Source organism: Hemiscyllium ocellatum, chromosome 16 (assembly GCF_020745735.1).
Source record: "Hemiscyllium ocellatum isolate sHemOce1 chromosome 16, sHemOce1.pat.X.cur, whole genome shotgun sequence".
Classification (NCBI taxonomy): Eukaryota; Metazoa; Chordata; class Chondrichthyes; order Orectolobiformes; family Hemiscylliidae; genus Hemiscyllium; species Hemiscyllium ocellatum.
This window is the reverse complement of record NC_083416.1, coordinates 17,388,743-17,409,853: the sequence shown is the minus strand read 5'-3', so window position 1 is coordinate 17,409,853 and position 21,111 is coordinate 17,388,743. Positions and strand designations below refer to the sequence as shown.

Below are 21,111 nucleotides of genomic sequence, written 5' to 3'. Positions count from 1 at the left end.
AGATGAGGCACTCTTCCTCCAGGTGTCGTGTTGCCATGGTCTAGCAATGGAGGAGGCCAAGACCTGCATGTCCTTGGCGGAGTGGGAGGGGCAGTTAAAGTGTTCCGCCACGGGGCGGTTGGGTTGGTTGGTGCGGGTGTCCCAGAGGTGTTCTCTGAAATGTTCCACAAGTAGGCGGCCTGTCTCCCTAATGTATAGGAGGGGCCACATCGGGTGCAGCGGATGCAGTAAATGATGTGTGTGGAGGTGCAGTCAACCCGTGGCTGAACACTTTAACTCCCCCTCCCACTCCACCAAGAACATGCAGGTCCTTGGCCTCCTCCATCACCAGACCATGGCAACACGACGCCTGGAGGAAGAGTGCCTCATCTTCCGCCTAGGGACCCTCCAACCACAAGGGATGAATGCAGATTTCTCCAGCTTCCTCATTTCCCCTCCCCCCACCTTTTCTCAGTCCCGACCCTCGGACTCAGCACCGCCTTCTTGACCTGTAATCATCTTCCCGACCTCTCCGCCCCACCCCCTCTCCGGCCTATCACCCTCACCTTAACCTCCTTCCACCTATCGCATTCCCAATGCCGTCCCCCAAGTCCCTCCTCCTTACCTTTTATTTTAGCCTGCTGGGCACACCCTCCTCATTCCTGAAGAAGGGCTTATGCCCGAAACTTCGATTCTCCTGCTCCTTTGATGCTGCCTGACCTGCTGCGCTTTTCCAGCAACACATTTTTAAGCGCTGATCTCCAGCATCTGCAGTCTTCACTTGCTCCTGCTTGATAGCACTGTTGACAACACCTTTGATCATTTTGCTGATCAACTTTAGAGTAATGGGACCACAATTGGTAAGGTTGGTTTCCCATTGCTTTTGTTTGCAGGATAAATCTGGACATTTTGTCACCAACCAGCAATGTGGAAATGTTGAGACTCGACCGGAAATGCTTCACTAAGGGAGTAACAAGTTCAGGAGTACCAGTGTTCAGTACTGTTGCTGGAATATTGTCAGGGCCCATTGTTTCTGCAGGACGCAGTACCTTCAGCCATTTCTTGATATCACATGGTGAACTGTCTAATGACTGGTATCTGTAGTGCTGGTGATCTTTGGAAGAGGTGAGGACCAATCATCCACTTAGCATTTCTTGATGAAAATTGTGACAAAATCATTCAGTCTTGTCTTTTGCACTGATGCATTGGGTTCCCTCATCATTAAGGATAGGGCTGTTTGTAGAACCTACAAAGTTTATAAAGTCTCCAGTGTGTTGGTTAATTATCCAATATCATTCATGACTGCACTTGGCAGGACTACATAGCTTAGATTGCACCGTTGCTAAAGAAAGATGGAATGCCAGTTCCTCCCTCCTTGCCTGGGAGTATGATGATTTGGGAATGCCCTGTCTGGAAACATTGGTGACCAGCTGTAATAACTTTTCTTTTCCAGTTGGTGAAACTGCTTTGTAGCTATTTTTTAGTTCCCTCATAAACAGCTAAGAAGTTTGACTCCATACACAGTGTACGAGACATATGGCGTTGCTAGCATACAATAAGATCTTAATCACAATGAATTGTGATTTGAGATTTATTACACCAGGGCAAAATGAGCCTTTTAATTCACAGCTGAGACTCTAAGGTAATGTGGTTGCATTTTAAAGTGGGAATCATTATTAATCCATGTATTTATTGGCAAATTTGACTTTTTAATGAAAGTACTTTACATTGTATTTTCAATATGCTGCTCTGCATCTTGCTGCCAAAAGATCTCGATTTTCAACTTCACTTTCTGCTTAGTTACAACCAGATGCAACTTGAATAGCAAGGTTTTCTGAATTATTAGTTGATCAACACGTATACTATATGCAGATAGGTCTTGGTACTCACTGTTGTTTAATTCTTAGCTGCTGTCTTCTCTCTCACGCTGACCACAGTTTGCACACTTGACCCCCTCAGCTGTGCAAAGTGTAGGTCCACTGCCCTCAGTCCCAGGAACTTCATTCCCTGAAGTGGGCGATTTTCACTCAACCGTCCTTGATCCGAGAATCTCTATCACACCAGGCCTGTCACCGGAGAATCTCTGAGAGTTTTGTTACCTTGTTCCATTCCTTTACCTTATTTCCTATTTCTTTGAAACTTTTGAACTGCCTGTAATTCCAAGGATTCCCCACACCTCCATCACCAGGATCTTCCATCCCACCTTCCTGACCCCAAGACCGTCAATCCCTGGGACCATTCTTCCTTCCCAGCTATGCCAAGACCCCCCCCCATCACATCTATGCCCAAAACCCCTGTACTCCACACCCCACATCTTTCCCCAAGATTCTACACCCACACCGGTCACCAGTGCCCTCTGCCCTCAATCCCAGAGACCATTTGTCTCCTCTCACCGTTGCTAAGACCCATCATTACTATAATCAAAACAGACCTCCTTATTTGTCTCCTCCTGACAGGCCACCCCATTTCTGTCACCCAAATCCTCCATTCAGTTCTTGTTCCAAAGATCCTCTACTACTCCAATCGTGACACCTTCACTCCATTTCAATAGCTAATATTCTCCAATCCCACATGTTCCAGAGACTCTTCAACTCTTTCTTTCGTCCTTGAGAAACTGAACATCATCGTCTCCAAAACTCTCACCCTGCTCAGTTCTGAAGACCCTCCAACCTACCTCTTGTGTACATTACCCACCAAATCTGAAGTTCCCAAGATGCTTCATCTTCCCTCCCATCACTGAGAACTTCCAATCTCCCCTTGTGTACTTGAGAACCTCTGAATCTACAGCACCCTAATTTCCCTGTCCCTGAGACACTATCCCCATCTTGGAGGCTCTCCACACCCTTGACCCAGAGACTCTCTACATCCTTGACCTGGAGACCCTCCACAGTTTTGACCCGGAGACTCTCCACAATCTTGACCCAGAGACCCTCTATCCTCCTGTCCTCGCAACTCTCCACACCCTTGACCTGAAGAACCTCCACTCCCCTGTCCTGGAGACCCTCCACACTCTTGACCCGGAGACCCTCCACACTCTTGACCCGGAGACCCTCCACACTCTTGACCCGGAGACCCTCCACACTCTTGACCTGGAGACCCTCCACACTCTTGACCTGGAGACCCTCCACATCCTTGACCTGGAGACTTTCCACCCTGTCCTGTCCTGGAGACCCTCCACTGCCTAGCCCCATGACCGTCCACGGCCCTACCCGAGACCCTCCTCTTCACTTTCCCGTCCCTGTGACCCTCTTTTCCCCTGTCCCTGATACCCTCCACTCCCCTGCCAATAAAAATCCTTAATTTGAGACAATTTCATTTTCCTTGTCCCTGAGACCCTCATCTCCCCTAATATAGAGTCATAGAGATGTACAGAATGGAAACAGACCTTTGGTCCAACCCGTCCATGCCAACCTGCTATCCCAACCCAGTCTAGTCCCACCTGCCAGCACCCGGTCCATATCCCTCCAAACCCTTCCTATTCATATACCCGTCCAAATGCCTCTTAAATGTTGCAATTGTACCAGCCTCCATCACTTCATCTGGCAGCTCATTCCATATCCGTACCACCCTCTGTGTGAACACGTTGCCCCTTAGGTTCCTTTTATAGTCCCACATAGGAGGTTAGTGAGCAAAATTAGGGCGCATGGTACTGGAGGCAAAGTACTAACTTGGATTGATAGTTGTTTGGCTGACAGGAAACAAAGATTAGTGATAAACGGCTCCATTTCGGAATGGCAGGCAGTGACCAGTGGGGTACCGCAGGGATCAGTGCTAGGACCGCAGCTTTTTACAACATATATTAATGATATAGAAAATGGTATTAGTAATAACATTAGCAAATTTGCTGATGATACTAAGCTGGGTGGCAGGGTGAAATGTGAGGAGGATGTTAGGAGATTACAGGGTGACTTGGACAGGTTAGGTGAGTGGTCAGATGCAGTTTAATGTGGATAAATGTATGGTTATCCACTTTGGTGGCAAGAACAAAAAGGCAGATTACTACCTAAATGGAATCAATTTAAGTAAAGTGGCAGTACAAAGAGATCTGGGTGTTCTTGTACATCAGTCAATGATTTTAAGCATGCAGGTACAGCAGGTAGTGAAGAAGGGTAATAGCATACTGGCCTTCATAACAAGAGAGATTGAATATAGAAGCAAAGAGTTCTTCTGCAGCTGTACAGGGCCCTGGTGAGATCACACCTGGAATATTGTGTGCAGTTCTAGTCTCCAAATTTCAGGAAAGGCATTCTGGCTATTGAGGGAGTGCAGCATAAGTTCACGAGGTCAATTCCTGGAATGGCGGGACTACCTTACGCTGAAAGACTGAAGTGACTGGGCTTGTATACCCTTGAGTTTAGAAGACTGAGAGGGGATCTGATTGAGACATATAAGATTATTAAAGGATTGGACACTCTGGAGGCAGGAAATATGTTTCCGCAGATGGGTGAGTGCCAAACCAGAGGACACAGCTTTAAAATATGGGGTAGGCCATGTAGGACAGAGATGAGGAGAAACTTCTTCACCCAGAGAGTGGTGGTTGTGTGGAATGCTCTGCCCCAGAGGGCAGTGGAGGCCCAGTCTCTGGATTCATTTAAGAAAGAGTTGGATAGTGCTCTCAAGGATAGTGGAATCAAGGATTATGGAGATAAGGCAGGAACAGGATATTAATTAAGGATGATCAGCCATGATCATATTGAATGGTGGTGCTGGCTCAAAGGGCAGAATGGCCTACTCCTGCACCAATTATCTATTGTCTATATCTTTCCCCTGTCACCCTAAATCTATGCCCTCTAGTTCTGGACTCCCCGATCCAGTCCTTTCCAGTTCCTGAGGCCTTCCTTTCCTCTGTCCCTGAGGCCCTCCCTTTCCCCTGTCCCTGAGGCCCTCCCTTTCCCCTGTCCCTGAGGCCCTCCCTTTCCCCTGTCCCTGAGGCCCTCCCTTTCCCCTGTCCCTGAGGCCCTCCCTTTCCCCTGTCCCTGAGGCCTTCCTTTTCCCCTGTCCCTGAGGCCCTCCTTTTCCCGTCCAGAGCCTCCTTTTCCTTTGTTCAGAGGCCCTAGTTTCCCTTGTCCCAGAGACCTTCTTTTCCCTTGTCATAGGGGCTCTCCTTTCACCTGTCCCTGTGACCCTCCTTTCCCCTGTCCCAGGGGCCCTCCCTTTTACCCATCCCAGGGGCTCTCCCTTTCCCCTGTCCTGGAGGCTCTCCCTTTCCCATGCAACGGAGGCTCTCCCTTACCCCCGCCCCAGAGGCCCCGCTTTCCCTATCCCAGAAACACACTTTTCACTTCTCCCAGAGACCTTCCTTTCCCCAGTCCCAGAGACCCATGTTTCCCCTGTTCCTGAGACCCTCCAGTTCCGTGCCAAGAAAGCTTCCATTTGAGATGATTTGATTTTTCTTGTCCAGGAAGCAGTCATTTTCCCCCATCCAGGAGGCCTTCCTTTCCCCGTCCAGAGACTCTCCTTTCCCTTGCCCCAGAGACCTTCCTTTCCCAGTCACTGAAACCCTCCATTTTCCTGTCCCTGACACCATTTGATTTACCTTGACTCTAAGACCCTGCTTTCCCCTGTGTCTTAGACCCAATTTTCCTTGTCCCAGAGGCCATCACTGGTTTCTCCCTCTCCCTATCCCTGATTTCCTCCACTGCCCTGTCCCTGAGAGCATCCACTGCCCTGTCCCTGAGACTATCCACTGCCTGTCCCTGAGATCCTCCATTGCATGTCCCTGACCCACTCTACTCCCTGTGAGACCCTCCTTTCCCTTGTCCGAGACATCTTCATTCCTCGTCCCTGATCTCCTGAGACCATGTGATTTTTCTTCTCTCTAAGACCTTCCTTTTCCTTGTCACTAAGATCTTCCTTGACCTCCTCCATTCTTCTGTCCTGGAGACCATCTGATTTTCCCTGTTCCTGACATCCTCCTTCACTTGTCCCTGACTTCTTCCTGTCCTGAGACTCTCCACTTCTCTACCATGAGGCTCTCCTTTCCCCTCTCCATGAGGTCCTCCTTTCTCCTGCCAAGAGACTCTCTATTTGAGACCACATGATTTGCCTTGTACCAGAAAATCCTCCCTTTCCCTGTCCTCGAGGCCCTCTCCTGTCCCTGTGACCCTTCTTTACCTTGTCACTGAGACCTTCCACTCCCTTGTGAGACTCTCCTTTCCCTTACCCCTGAGAAATATCCACTCCCTTTTCCTTCTCTTTAAGACCCTCCTTGATTTCCTCTATTCTCCTGTTCCAGAGTCCATCTGATTTTCCCTGTTCATGACACCTGCCTTTACTCATTCCTGACTCCTTCCTTCTCTTGTACCTTGGGTCCTCAGTACCCAGTCTCAAGACTCTCTACTCCCCTGTCCATGAGGCCCTCCTTTCCCCTCTCCATGTGATCCTCCCTTCTCCTGTCCCTGCTACCATCTGATTTTCCCTGTCGATAAGACTCTAAGACCCTCCTATATTCCCTGTGGTATTAAGTGGCACGGTGGCACAGTGGTTAGCACTGCTGCCTCACAGCGGCAGAGACCTGGGTTCAATTACCGCCTCAGGCAACTGAATGTGTGGAGTTTGCACATTCTCCCTGTGTCTGCGTGGGTTTCCTCCGGGTGCTCCAGTTTCCTCCCACTTTCCAAAAATGTGCAGGTTAGATGAATTGGCCAAGCTAAATTGCCCGTAGTGTTAGGTGAAAGGGTAAATCTGGGTGGGTTGCGCTTCGGCGGGTTAGTGTGGACTTGTTGGGCCGAAGGGTCTGTTTGCACACTGTAACTAATCATTCCCATATTTTCCTTGTCCCTGGCATCTTCCATTTCCCTTTCCCTGATACCATTGTTTCCCCTGTCCTTGAAGCTTTCCTTTCCCCTGTCCCTAACCCCATCCTTTCCCCCATATCCCTTAGTGCCTCCCATTTCTTCTGACTCTGAGACTCTCCATTTCCCTATCGCTGAGACCCTCCAGTTCCCCATGTCGAAGGTACTCCTCCCTCTGACCATTATAATTCCATCTCCCTTGATTGAGAGACTTCTACCTCCTGATCCTGAGACCCTCCATCAGCTGACAGCAAAGACCTCCATCCCTTCACCTTTTAAGTCTTAGCCCTGAGTACCACCATCCCCTTATTCCTGACCCTGGTGATTCCTATTGTCCCAGACACCATTTGTCCCTCTGCATTGTCAGTCATCCCTTCCATCTCCTTGGCACTGAATTCCATGCTCTCCTTGAGACCCGTGTTCGCCCTCACCCTCGACTCCATCAGCACCGGAGGTCTTCAGCCTCCTGTGGCAGGTAGCAACTTCACCTACCGCAACTAATCCTCTGGACTTTTCTACAATACTGTTATATGGTTGAATATTGGGGTACTCTAGACTTCTTTTGTTCTGTGCAGGTTAGGAAGTATACCTTAATTTGTAAGATTCTCAAGAATAGCCTGAGAATCTTCAGTGTTTTACTTTACTGGATGGAGATTATTTCCAGATTGGAGTCGAAAGTGTGGTGCTGGAAAAGTGCAGCAGGTCAGGCTGTATCCCAGGAGCAGGAAACTCGACATTTCGGGCAAAAGCCTTTTGTCAGGAATGAGGCTGGGAGCCTTACAAATGGAGAGATAAATGGGCGGCAGGTGGGGCTGGGGGTAAGGTAGCTGAGAGGGAAATACATGGATGGTTGTGGGGGTAATGGTGATAGGTCAAAGGGGAGGGTGGAGCGGACAAGTGGGAAGGAAAATGGACAGGTAGGACAGATCATGAGGTCGGTGCTGAGCTGGAAGTTTGAAACTGGGATAAGTTGGGCCATGGGGTTGGAGGGTCCCGAGGTGGAAGGTGAGGTGTTCTTCTTACAGGTGTCAGGTGGTAAGAGAGTAGTGATGGAGGAGGCTCAGGACCTGCATGTCCTTGGCAGAATGGGAGGGGGAGTTGAAGATGTCGGTTACGGGGTGGTGGATTTGGGTGGTGCATGTGTCCTGGAGATGTTCTCTGAAGTGCTCTGCGAGTCAGCGTCCTATCTCCCCAGTGTAGACGAGACTGCATCGGGATCAATGGATGCAGTAAATGATATGTGTGGAAGTTCAGGTGAGACCTTGATGGATGTGGAAGGCCCCTTTTGGCCCTTGGATGGGAGGTGCAGAGGGAGGTGTGGGGCGCAGGTTTTGCAATTCCTGCAATGGCAGGGGTAGGTGTTGGGAGACGAGGTAGGTTGTTAGGGGGCGTGGACCTGACGAGGTAGTTACAAAGGGACCGATTCTTCATAATGCTTCGGAAACTCAGTTCAAAAGTTGCTGTAATGAACTTGAAAGATTGTTTTAAAATAGTTAATGAAGCAAGGTAAGTTGCTAATCTGTTGAGTGTGGTTCTTGCTCAGTTTCAAAAAATTTATTTGTTATTAAGCTAATTCTGGTCTGTGTGCTTCACACTGACTCTCAGATATTTAGTACCTTCTGTCTATTGCACGTAAGAGAGGAGAAAGCTTGTGATTATGCTTGTGGCATTGTTATAAACGTTGGAGGCTGTGCCATGCTTCTGGATGCTGCTTTGTTGTTTTGAACACAAGGAATGTTGTATTGAACCTGAACTGTAATGACATTTTTGTTGGGCTACATACCAGCCTGTGATTTAGTCTTTAGAAAAAAGTTATTTGTTAATAATAAAAAAAGAAAGAAGCATGAAGGTCGTTCTCAGTAATGGACTGATGTGATCACTCATGGACAATATATTCATTACTAGTGACAATATTCTTTTCACTTTGGTGTCTCATTCAGCAATTTATCACTCAGTGAAGATGTGTTTTTATGTAATGTTTAAATTCTAGAAGTTGTAGAGATGCTTTTTACATCTATATACAGGGTGTTAGCAAGACATAAATTAGATTTTCAGTGTTTGTCATAGATAGTATGTATACTGGCAACAGTTAGATTTATAAGCGCTGTCTGTATTCAGGAGGCTGACCACAGCTCATTCAGCAGTTTATTGTGCATAAGGTGACCGGTTGACGTTATCCTCATTGCTGTGCCATGTTAAATTATCCACAGTGCAGTGCATAGTGGGAATTTGTACAAATCAGGGATACAACTTAATTGAAGCTAATATCATTGGTTTATTATTTAGAATGGGATTGTTGCTGGTCGTTTGCCAAGTATCCTGGTTTCCATTCAAATGCAGTGAAATCTTTTGCTTTCTTAAAACGTCTTGTGATGTCATTGTTAAGATAATCATGTAAAATCCCGTAGATTTGAGGTGCGGATTTGAAATAGTTTGTGTAAAGACAATGGTCAATTTTAATTGAAGAACTTTCTGATCTTCATCTCCAGGCAGCAACCACAACTGTGTAACTGCCAGGTACCAATCTTGTTTCATGACCTAGAAATGTTTCTGTTACTCCTGCTGTCACAAAGTTGGTGACTTATTGTGTAGGTATTGGAAATATGCTGGTACATTAGCTGAATGGTTATTTTTCACATTATATTTTGCATTATATTTGATCTTACATGTGATCCCAACTGTACACTAGAATGCCATTGCTAAATCCTACATGTGCATGTTCTCGTAAGGGAAGCTGTGTAGTGATAAGAAATGGCGCCCTAGTTATCCTTCTGTCATCTAATGAAACTGAAGTAAATTGTTGAATGTCCACAGCCATCTCTTTGATATCATTAGCCAATTCTACATACTTCACAATGAAACCTAAGAACTCTCAAGTCTTTGTGGTTCAACAATAGGGCATCTGATACATTTACCCTGGATATATTGGAAGACCCCTACTTGTCAAGTTGTTAAAAAGAAGGGTTAGTTTGAGACAAGTGACACTCTGACAAGTTGTGTCAATTTCTTTCACTTAGAGAGCATTAAGAAAATAATTAGGAAGTTACTGAATAGTACTGCAAATCTGGTTTATTTTCAATTTGTTACAAAAATATGCATTCATGACACTTGGCAATTATTGTGGTAGTTCAACATGATGCATACTATTTTGACTTTATATTCAACTTTATTTCTTTATTTACTTCTGTTTTGACAAGTTGTTATGTATTGGTTGGAAATACAATTCCATTGATAGATGTTCTTAAGAACAAGAAGCAGTTATATATTTTGCAATCACTAGTCCCAAATGCTGTTTTGTCAAATGTTTTTTACAGTTTTTGTTGGATGTTTTTATCGGTAAGTAGCTAACAAAACATTGGTGTGTTTTTTATTTAAAATAAATCCAGTTTGAGTTATCTATAATGTTCATACAAAAATATATTGTGTTTACATCTAGAGTTCTAGGCAATTCAGTTTTGCAAGAAATCATCTTTACTCATTTCAAATATTGAAAGCAACATTTTGAAAGCATCACTGTGAAATAAATGTGACATTTTTGTGGAAGCCTTGCTCAGTCTTAATTTTTAAACTTTTTTGACTTTGTAGGATTTGGCACAGTTGGAAATAATATGTAAGCAGCTTTATGAGGCCACAGATCCAACCCAAAGATTGCAAGCAGAGAAAGCCTTGATTGAGCTTACTGAGAGCCCTGAATGTCTCAGCAAGTGTCAACTCCTATTGGAACAAGGAACTGTAAGTTCATTTGTGTTATTGTGTGTTCCTGCCAAAAATCTGAATTTTTTTTCTATTTTCTGCCCAGTAATTAAGAGGTCCCAAAATCCGTCTCATGAGCAACACAGACTTAAGATAATTCTGAGTTCTTCCACACAGTCCCAGTAATGCTGGACAAGCCAACTTCTGTAGAGCATGTTTACTTCCCAAAATTTATGTTCCCTAAGCTCTGTGTGGGATTGTAGAAACTTGAGGCCACCACTTCTGAATTGTTTCAGACAGTAGTCAGAAAAAAATGTCTAATTTTACTTGCGCCTCAATTTTTTTCAACTGAGCATGCTGAACTTTGAGATATGTGGTATGCTTGCTTTGTCAATCTCCATCACAATGGAAATCAAGCAACCACGTTTAATTAGATAATGAATAGACGTAGAACCAACTGCTTACACTCCTGTCTAACTATAAAATAAAGCCTCCTATGCACCATTATTACATTTTTCCCACCCCATCCTTGGGTGTCACTGAATGATGCGGAGGACTACATGGAATTTAAACACAAAAACACACAACCTGTTCAAGCCAGTACAGTACCAACCATCCATCTGAGAAATATTCCTAATAATTTTTATTGGCTCTGTTTCCATGTGCCTTCAACTTCTTATCCTTACTCTATCTCGGAGAAAGTGAGGACTGCAGATGCTGGAGATCGGAGCTGAAAAATGTGTTGCTGGAAAAGCGCAGCAGGTCAGGCAGCATCCAAGGAGCAGGAGAATCAATGTTTTGGGTGGCTTATGCCCGAAACGTCGATTCTCCTGCTCCTTGGATGCTGCCTGACCTGCTGCGCTTTTCCAGCAAACACATTTTTCAGCCCTTACTCTATCTCTTCAATCTATCTGCACTTAAATATTAATATTATTTGTGCCTCCGGTTAAAAACCCAGGAAATGAATTCTCTGAACTTGATAAAGAGGTTTCTCCTGTTCACTGTCCTGAAATCCTTATAATTTAAACTTATATTTATGGCACTTTCTTTATATTCAGCTACTCTACTCTAATTGCCCTTCAAAAACTGGTGGTGATCCACCACCTGGAACTGCAGCCTGTGGTGCAAGCACAGTACTGTTAAGAAGAAAGTTCTATATTTTTCAGTGATGAAATGGTGATATAGTCAATCAGAGTTGTTTGTGATTTGGATGGAACTTACAGGCAGTGGTGTTCACCCTGGGCGTGCTGACTTTTGTCTTCTTGATAGTAAAGTTCACAGTTTTAGACAGTTTGAGTGAAGGAACTTTGCCAAATTGCTGCATTACATCTTGTCGACAGCTGCTTGTACCACGATGAATATTTGTGATGATGGATGGGGTGAGTCAAGTGAACTGCTTTTTCCGTTATGTCATTGGTGTTGAGTATTCTTGGAGCTGCATCCATCCAGACAATTGGATGGTTTTCCATCATACATCTGACTTGCATGGTTGAAAGACTTGTCCTCCAACAATCTATCTTTGTGCTTCGTATAACTCAAATCAGTGGAAAGTTGCTGATGATTAAATAAAGAATGATAAGGCAATAAATAGCCACACTGAATTCATGCTACTTTCTCTGGACTTGTTAATCATAGCCAGAATATTATTTGTAATGACTTCTCTTTCTGGTCTCCCATTGTGCGTTCTAGTGACCCCCAATGATCAGTGTTTTGTTGTGCCTCTCCTATTTCTTATCTATGTGTATCTAATCAGTGACATCAACCAAAAGCGCAGTGTTAGGTTTTGCAAGCCTGCTGATGAGACCCAGCTCTACCTTGTCACCAACTTTTTTGACTCTTCGACTCTAATTATCACTTCACTTATTTAAGATCTTGCACTAGATGAGCAGAAGTTAATTCCAAATAAATAATAGAAAAACTGAATGGTGCTGTTCTGGTGGGGTGGGCTTTATTTGAACTGTGCTAGGACCAGTAGTCATTATTATAAACAAAGAAGTCTACACCACAGTAAAATGCCTTTCAGCCCATTGAATCTGCACCAGTTAAAAACAAGTGCCCAACTATTCTAATACCCTTTTCCAGTACTTGGCCCAAAGCCCTGGATGCCTTGACATTATAGATGTACTTCTAAAAGTTACGTGGATTTCTGCTTCTGTTGGCCCTCAAAGCTTCCTGCCCCTTACTTTAAATCTAAGGGGAATGAACATTTGATCTCTCCATCAAGCGGAAAAGATCATTCCCATCTAACCTATTTATGCCCCTCATAACTTTATTTACCTCAATCATGTTCCCCCTCCATCTTCTCTGCTCTAAGGAAAACAACCAAATTTATCAAATCTCCCTTTGTTAACAAACCTCTCCAGCCCAGCAACATCCTGGTAAATATCCCTTGCACCTCTGAGTCATAGCATGGAAACAGACCCATTGGTCCAACTTGTCGATGCTGACCATTTTTCCCTAACTAAAGCCAACCTGCATTTGGCCCATATCCCTCTAAACCTTTCCTGTTCATGTACCTGTCCAAATGTCTTTTAAATAGTCTGATCTTATAGCTATTACAGAGATACTTATGAGATTAAAACTGGGAACTGTTCCGGGATATGTAACTTTTTGAAAGGATAGGCAGGAAGGAAAGGGTGATGGGATATCTTTGTTAGACAAGATGGCATAAGCAAAACAGCAGGAAATGATCTCAGATCTGAAGATGTAGATTCCATGCATTTTGTAGCAAGAAATAGAAAAAGGGACTGGTGGGAATAGGTTACAGGTAGCAATACTATAGGATAGGAAATAAACCAGGTGATAATGAGAATGTTTAAAAAAAAGTAAATCAATCATGGGTGGCATTAATTTTTGTGTAGATTGGAAAAATCAAACCGGTAAAACTTGAAAGGAGTCAGAAAAGATTTGCAAGGATGTTGCCAGGGTTGGAGGATTTGAGCTACAGGGAGAGGTTGAATAGGCTAGGGCTGTTTTCCGTGGAGCGTGGGAGGCTGAGGGGTGTCCTTATAGAGGCTTATAAAATCATGAAGGACACAGATAGGATAAATAGACTAAGTCTCTTTGCTGGGACGGGGGAGTCCAGAACTAAAGGGCATAGGTTTAGTGTGAGAGCAGAAAGATATAAAAGAGACCTAAGGGGCAACCTTTTCACGAAGAGGGTGGTGCGTGTACTGAATGAGATGCCAGAGGAAGTGGTGGAGCTGAGTACAATTGCAACATTTACAAGGCGTCTGGATGGATGTATGAATAGGAAAGGTTTGGAAGGATATGGGCTGTGTGCTGGCAGGTGGGACGACATTGGGTTGAGACATCTGGTTGGCATGGACGAGTTGGACTGAAGGATCTGTTTCTGTGCTGTACATCTCAATGACTCTATGAGGTAGAAGTAGGCATGAGGAAGAATTCATACAGTATATTTAGAACAGTTTCCTAGAACAATATGTTGTGGATCCAAGTAGGAATTTCATATCTGAGAATGTGTTATGAGATGGGTTGAATAAATAGTTTCAGAGTAAAATACCACTTCCCCTTGCCCCCCAACAAGGAAGCAATACCATAATGTGATAGAATTTAGCATTCACTTTGGGTCAGAAAGAGTTATACTAAACTTAAATAAGGATAATTATAAAGGAATGAGGACAGAGTTAGCTGGAGTGGACTGTGAAAGGAAGTTAACAGAAAGAACTATTGATGAACAGTGTCAGATATTGAAAAAAATAGTTCATGACTTACAATAAACATATAATCCAGTGAAGAACAAGGATTTTAGAAAGTATGTAAACAAACCATGTCTAACCAGTGAAGTTATCAATAGTATCAAACCGAAAGAAAAAATATAATGTGGCAAAGATCAAATATAATCTGGTAACCCAGAGGATTGGGAAATTTTTAAAAAATAAAAGGTGACCCAAAAAAAATCGAGGCAGAAAATAAACTGAAGAAAATTGAGCAAATAATAAAGAAACCGATTATTTCAGTACATAAAAAGGCAAAGAGACCAAAGTAAAAATAGGTCCCTTGGAAAATGAAACTGGGTAAATAATAATGGGGGAATTGGATATGGCAGCTGAGATTAATAAAAAGTTGTATCAGTCTTCACACAGTAGAGGAGACACTAATAGCATTGCAAAAATATGAAATAATCATGGGTCAGAAATATATGCAGTGTATGTCATGAAAGAAAATGTACTAGAGGAAGTAATGGGACTAAAAACCAATATGTCCCCTGGATCTGATGAGTTGCATCTTCGGATATTAAAGGAAGTAGAGACAGTGTAATAATATTGCAGGAACCTTTCAATTCTCGAAAATAACATAACTGATAAACAGCCAGTATGCCCTTTTTCAAAACGTGAGGGAGACAGGAAAGAAAACGGTAACTGTTAGATCTGTTAGCTTAATACTTGTAATTCGAAAAAAAGGTTAACCTGTATTGGAAAGACTGCAATAACAGCATTTAGTAACACGCAACATAATCAAGCTTAGTGGCTTCATGAAGCATAAGTCATGCCTGACAAACTTAGTAGAATCCTGTGAAGAGCTAACAAACATAAGCAAAATAGATGAAGGGGAACCTGTAGTTGGAACAGATTTAAATTTCCCATTGGCATTTGATCAACTATCACACATGAAGCTGTTTAATAAGATGGGAGCCCAAGTTCTGGGGGTAGCATATTAGCAGAGAGGATTAGTTAACTAATCAAAAACAAAGAGTTGGAATAAAGGAGCATTTTCATGTTGGAACGTGTATCTAGTGGTGTGTCACAGGGATCATTGCTGGGCCCACAATTACTTGCAATATATTAATGATTTGGCAATGAATGTACATTGCTAAGTTTACAGTTGACACAAAAACAGATGGGAAGGCAAGTGGTGAAGATGTCATAAAGAAGGATATATTAGGTGAATGGGTGAAAATTGGGAGTTGAATATAAAATGGGAAGATGTGAAGTTATGCATTTTGGCAGGAAGAACCAAGGAGAAAAATATTATATAAATGGAGAAAGACTTCAGATGTCTGCAACATGGATTACAGTGAGGCGCGACCATTTAAGGCAAAGGAAGATGAAGAATTTCTCTCAGAAGGAGTGCAACTGTAATTTTTTTAACTGCGGAGGGCTTTAGAAGCTGGGTAATTAAGTATGTTCAAGGCTGAGATTTTAATCAGCAAGGGAATTAAGGTCGATCAGTAAAAGGCTGGAAAATTGAATTGACAATTAATAGGTCCTCCATGATCTCGTTGAATGGTGAAGCAGACACGATCAGCTGAATGGCTTACCTTTGATTTTACATCCTATCATCTTAAGTGATATTAAGAATAGAGGAGCTGAATATTATTTAAATGGAGAAATCTACATAACAAAGGAATTTGAGTGTTCTTGTCCATAAGAGTCATAGAGTCATCGAGATGTACAGCACAGAAACACACCCTTCGGTCAAACCCGTTCATGCTGACCAGACATCTCAACCCAATCTAGTCCCACCTGCCAGCACCCGACCCATATCCCTCCAAAACCCTTCCTATTCATATACCCATCCAAATGCCTTTTAAATGTTGCAATTGTACCAACCTCCACCACTTACTGCGGCAGTTCATTCCATACACGTACCACCTTCTGCGTGAAAAAGTTGCCCCTTAGGTCTCTTTTATATATTTCCCCTCTCATCCTAAACCTATGCCCTCTAGATTAGATTACTTACAGTGTGGAAACAGGCCCTTTGGCCCAACATGTCCACACCGACGCTCCGAAGCGCAACCTATCCAGACCCATTCCCCTACATTTACCCCTGCACACACTAATGCTACCGGCAATTTAGCATTCACCTAACCTGCACATTTTTAGACTGTGGGAGGAAACCTGAGCACCCAGAGGAAACCCACGCAGACACGGGGAGAATGTGCAAACTCCACACAGTCAGTCGCCTGAGGCGGGAATTGAACCCAGGTCTCGTGCGCTGTGAGGCAGCAATGCTAACCACTGTGCTACCGTGCTACTTCTCTAGTTCTTAGAGAAAAGACTTTGTCTATTTCTCCTATCCATGCCCCTCATAATTTTGTAAACCTCTATAAGGTCACCCCTCAGCCTCCGACGCTCCAGGTAAAACAGCCCCAGCCTGTTCAGCCTCTCTCTATAGTTCAAATCCTCCAACCCTGGCAACATCCTTGTAAATCTTTTCTAAACCCTTTCAAGTTTCACAATATCTTTACGATAGGAATTGCATGCAATATTCCAACAGTGGCCTAACCAATGTCCTGTACAGCAGCAACATGATCTCCCAACCCCTGTACTCCATTCTCTGTCCATTAAAGGAAAGCATACCAAATACGTTCTTCGCTATGCTATCTACATGCGACTCCACTTTCAGGGCACTATGAACCTGCACTCCACGGTCTCTTTGTTCAGTAACACTCCCTGGGACCTTACCATTAAGTGTATAAGTCCTGCTATGAATTGCTATCCCAAAATGCAGCACCTCGAATTTATCTGAATTAAACTCCATCTGCCAGTGCTCAGCCCATTGGCCCATCTGATCAAGATCCTTTTGTAATCTGAGGTAACCTTCTTCACTTTCCACGGCACCTCCAATTTTGATGTCATCTGCAAACTTACTAACTTTTCCTCTAATGCTCACAGCCAAATCATTTATATAAATGATGAAAAGTAGAGGACCTAGCACCGATCCTTGTGGCACTCCACTGGTCACAGGCCTCCCGTCTGAAAAACAACCCTCCACCACCATCCTCTGTCTTCTACCTTTGAGCCTGTTTTGTATCCAAATGGCTAGTTCTCCCTGTATTCTGTGAGATCTAACCTTGCTAACCAGTCTCCCATGGGGAACCTTGTCGACCGCCTTACTGATGTCCATATAGATCATATCTACCGCTCTGCCCTCAACAATCCTCTTTGTTATTTCCTCAAAAAACTCAATCAACTTTGTGAGACATGATTTCCCATGCACAAAGCCATGTTGACTGTCTCTAATCAGTCCTTGCATTTTCAAATACACGTACATCCTGCCCCTCAGGCGTTCCTCCAACAACTTGCCCATCGACATCAGGCTCACTGGTCTATAGTTCCCTGGCTTCTCCTTGCCAACCTTCTTATTCAGTGGCACCACGTTAGCCAACCTCCAGTTTTCTGGCACCTCACCTATGACTACGATGATACAAATATCTCAGCAAGAGACCCAGCAATCACTTCCCTAGCTTCCCACAGAGTTCTAGGGTACGCCTGAACAGGTCCTGGGGATTTATCCACTTTTATGCATTTCAAGACAACCAGCACTTCTTTATCTGTAATATGGACATTTTTCAAGATGTCACCATCTATTTCCCTACGTTCTATATCTTCCATGAACTTTTCCACAGTAAATACTGATTAAAAAAAATACTCATTTAGTATCTCCCTCAATTTCTGCAGCTCCACACAAAGGCTGCCTTGATGATCTTTGAGGGGGCCTATCCTCTCCCAAGTTACCCTTTTGTCCTTAACGTATTTCTAAAAAAAAACCTTTTGGATTCTCATTAATTCTATTTGCCAAAGCTATCTCATGTCTCCTTTTTTGCCCTCCTGATTTCCCTCTTAAGTATACTGCTATTGGCTTTATACTCTTCTAAGGATTCACTCCGTCTATCCTTTCTATACCTGACATATGCTTCCTTCTTTTTCTTAACCAAACCCTCAATATCTTTAGTCATCCAGCATTCCCTATATCTACCAGCCTTTCCTTTCACTCTCACAGGAATATAGTTTCTCTGGATTCTCGTTATCTCATTTCTGAAGGATTCCCATTTTCCAGCAATCCCTTTACCTGCGAACATCTGCCCCCAGTCACCTTTTGAAAGTTCTTGCCTAATACCATCAAAATTGGCCTTTTTTCAATTTAAAACTTCAACTTTTAGATCTGGTCTATCCTTTTCCATCACGATTTAAAATCTAATAGAATTATGGTAGCTGGCCCCAAAGTGCTTTCCCAATGACTCCTCAGTCACCTGTCCTGCCGTATTTCCCAAGAGTAGGTCAAGTTTGCACCTTCTGTAGTAGGTACATCCGCATACTGAATCAGAAAATTGTCTTGTACGCACTTAACAAATTCCTCTCTATCTAAACTGTTAACATTATGGCAGTCCCAGTCTATATTAGGAAAGTTAAAATTCCCTGCCGTAACCACCTTATTGTTCTTACAGATAGTTGAGTTCTCCTTACAAATTTGTTTCTCAATTTCCTATTAGGGGGTCAATAATACAATCCCAATAAGGTGATCATCCCTTTCTTATTTCTCAGTTCCACCCAAATAACTTCCCTGGATGTATTTCCGGGAATATCCTCCCTCAGGACAGCTGTAAAGCTATCTCTTGTCAAATCGCAATAATCTAACATATTTGTTCAGCAGCCAATTGGGAAGGCAAATAGAATGTTGACCTTTATTTCAGAGGCAATCAAGCATAAAAATAGGGAAGTCTTGCTGTGGTGCAGTGGCATTTTCCAGGTCTCTGAATCAGGATACCTGAGTTGAAATCTCACCAGATTGATTAGAAACATGTATACCTCAACTCGCTGATATTTCAAATATCTTTACCAAGAAATGGTTGTGTACAATGGACATAGCAAAACTCAGCAACATCCTGGCTGCAGAACTGATGACGTTTGGTTGGAAACTAGCCAGATCCTGAGCAAGGCTGTATCAGTCTAGCTGAATCTGCTATTAATCCAACAATATGGAGAATTGCCCAAGTATCCAGTAAACAAAAACAGCTTTCATTTACGTAGCACCTTTAATTTAACAAAATTTCCCAAGGAATTTCATAGGAGCATTACAGAACAAAACATGACAGGAAGCACATTCTGTATTATGTCAGATAACAAAAATTGCTTGGAAGATGTAGGTTTTAGGAAGTACTAGAATGGACAACAGAGAAGTCAAGAGGTGAAGAGGTGCAGGGTATATATTGTAGAGCTTATGACTAGGCAATTAAAGGCATGGCACAATGGTAGAGTTAAGATCAGTGATGTACAAGAAGCCAGAATTAAATTGTGGAATATCTCTGAAAGGCATAATGTTGAAGGCTATCATGCCGACGACATATCCCAACCCAATCTAGTCCCACCTACCAGCACTTTGTAGGGTCGCCTAGGATAGTAATGTAACTTTGAACTTAATTACTGTCATGCAGTAAACTACATAATTTTAAAGACTGAGCCTCCTTCCAGAAATGCCATATTAGAGAGGAAATGGTATTAGGAAAATTGATGGGATTAAAACCCAATAAGTCCCCAGGGCCTGATGCTCGCAATCCTAGAGTAATTAAGGAAGTAGCCCTAGCATTGGTGATCATTTTCCAACATTCTACAGACTCTAGAAGAGCTCCAATGGACTGGAAGATAGCTAATGTAAGCCCACTTTCCAAAAAAGAAGAGAGGAAATGGGGAATTCTCAGCCAGTTAGCCTGACATTGGTGGAGAAAATGCTGGAGTCAATTATTTGGGATGTAATAACTGAGCATTTGGATTGCAGTGACAGAATTGGTCTAAGTCAGCATGGATTCAGTGAGGGGAAATCATGCTTGAAAAACCTTCTGGAATTTTTTGAGAATGTAATCTACCTCAGGCAACTGTCTGTGTGGAGTTTGCACATTCTCCCTGTGTCTGCGTGGGTTTCCTCTGGGTGCTCTGGTTTCCTCCCACAGTCCAAAGATGTGCAGGTTAGGTGAATTGGCCATGCTAAATTGCCCGTAGTGTTAGGTGAAGGGGTAAATGTAGGGGAATGGGTCTGGGTAGGTTGCTGTTCGGAGGGTCGGTGTGGACTTGTTGGGCCGAAGGGCCTGTTTCCATACTCTAATTAATCTAATCTTATTAGTAAAGTGGGCAAGGGTGAATCCATGGATGCTTGTAACTGGACTTTTAAAAGGTTTTTAACAAGATTCCACACAAGAGATTAGTATCAAAATTAAAGCTCATAATATCAAGTGGTAATGTATTGATGTGGATATAAAACTAGTTGGCATTCAGGAAGCATTTGTTTCCTGTTTCTGACAGTTGGAATAAACAGGTCCTTTTCAGGATGGCAAGCAGTGATGAATGGGATGCCGCAGGGTTCAGTGCTGGGACCCTAACTGGTCACAATATACATGAACAATTTGGATGAAGGAGTTGAATGCAATACCTCCAAATTTTCAGAGGACACTAAGCCAGGTGGGAATGTGTGCCGTGAGGGGGATGCTAACAGGCTGAGTGGGCAAATATTTGGTAAGTGCAATACAATGTGGATAATTGTGAGGTTATCCACTGGTGGCAAAAAAAAGAAGGCAAATTATTACCTAAATGGTGGTATTTTAGGAAAAGATGAGGTGCAACGAGATCTGGGTGTCATAGTACAACAGTCGCTGAAGGTTCGCATCCAGGTGCAGCAGGCAGTGAGGAAAGCTAATGGCATGACCTCCATAGCAAAAGGATTTGAGTATAGGAGTAGGAAGATTTTGCTGCAGTTATACAGGACCTTGATGAGGTCACATCTTAAGTATTGTTTGCAGTATTGATCCCCTAGTCTGAGGAAGGATGTTCTGAGGAAGGGTGTCCAGCGAAGGTTCACCATACTGATTCCCGGGATGGCTGGATTGACATATCAAGAAAAACTGGATCAA

The 21,111-nt window shown here is 43.4% G+C and overlaps 1 protein-coding gene across 1 annotated transcript in view; it reads left to right on the top strand.

Moving 5' to 3' along the window:
• The first annotated feature begins 1,624 nt into the window (after nt 1–1,624).
• Nucleotides 1,625–21,111, top strand: part of LOC132823541 (ran-binding protein 17-like) — a 955,175-nt gene continuing 935,688 nt past the window's right edge. The window contains exons 1-2 of the mRNA XM_060837486.1: nt 1,625–1,642; nt 10,359–10,505. Coding sequence (XP_060693469.1) covers nt 1,625–1,642; nt 10,359–10,505 — 165 coding nt within the window. The remainder of the gene's footprint in view (nt 1,643–10,358; nt 10,506–21,111) is intronic.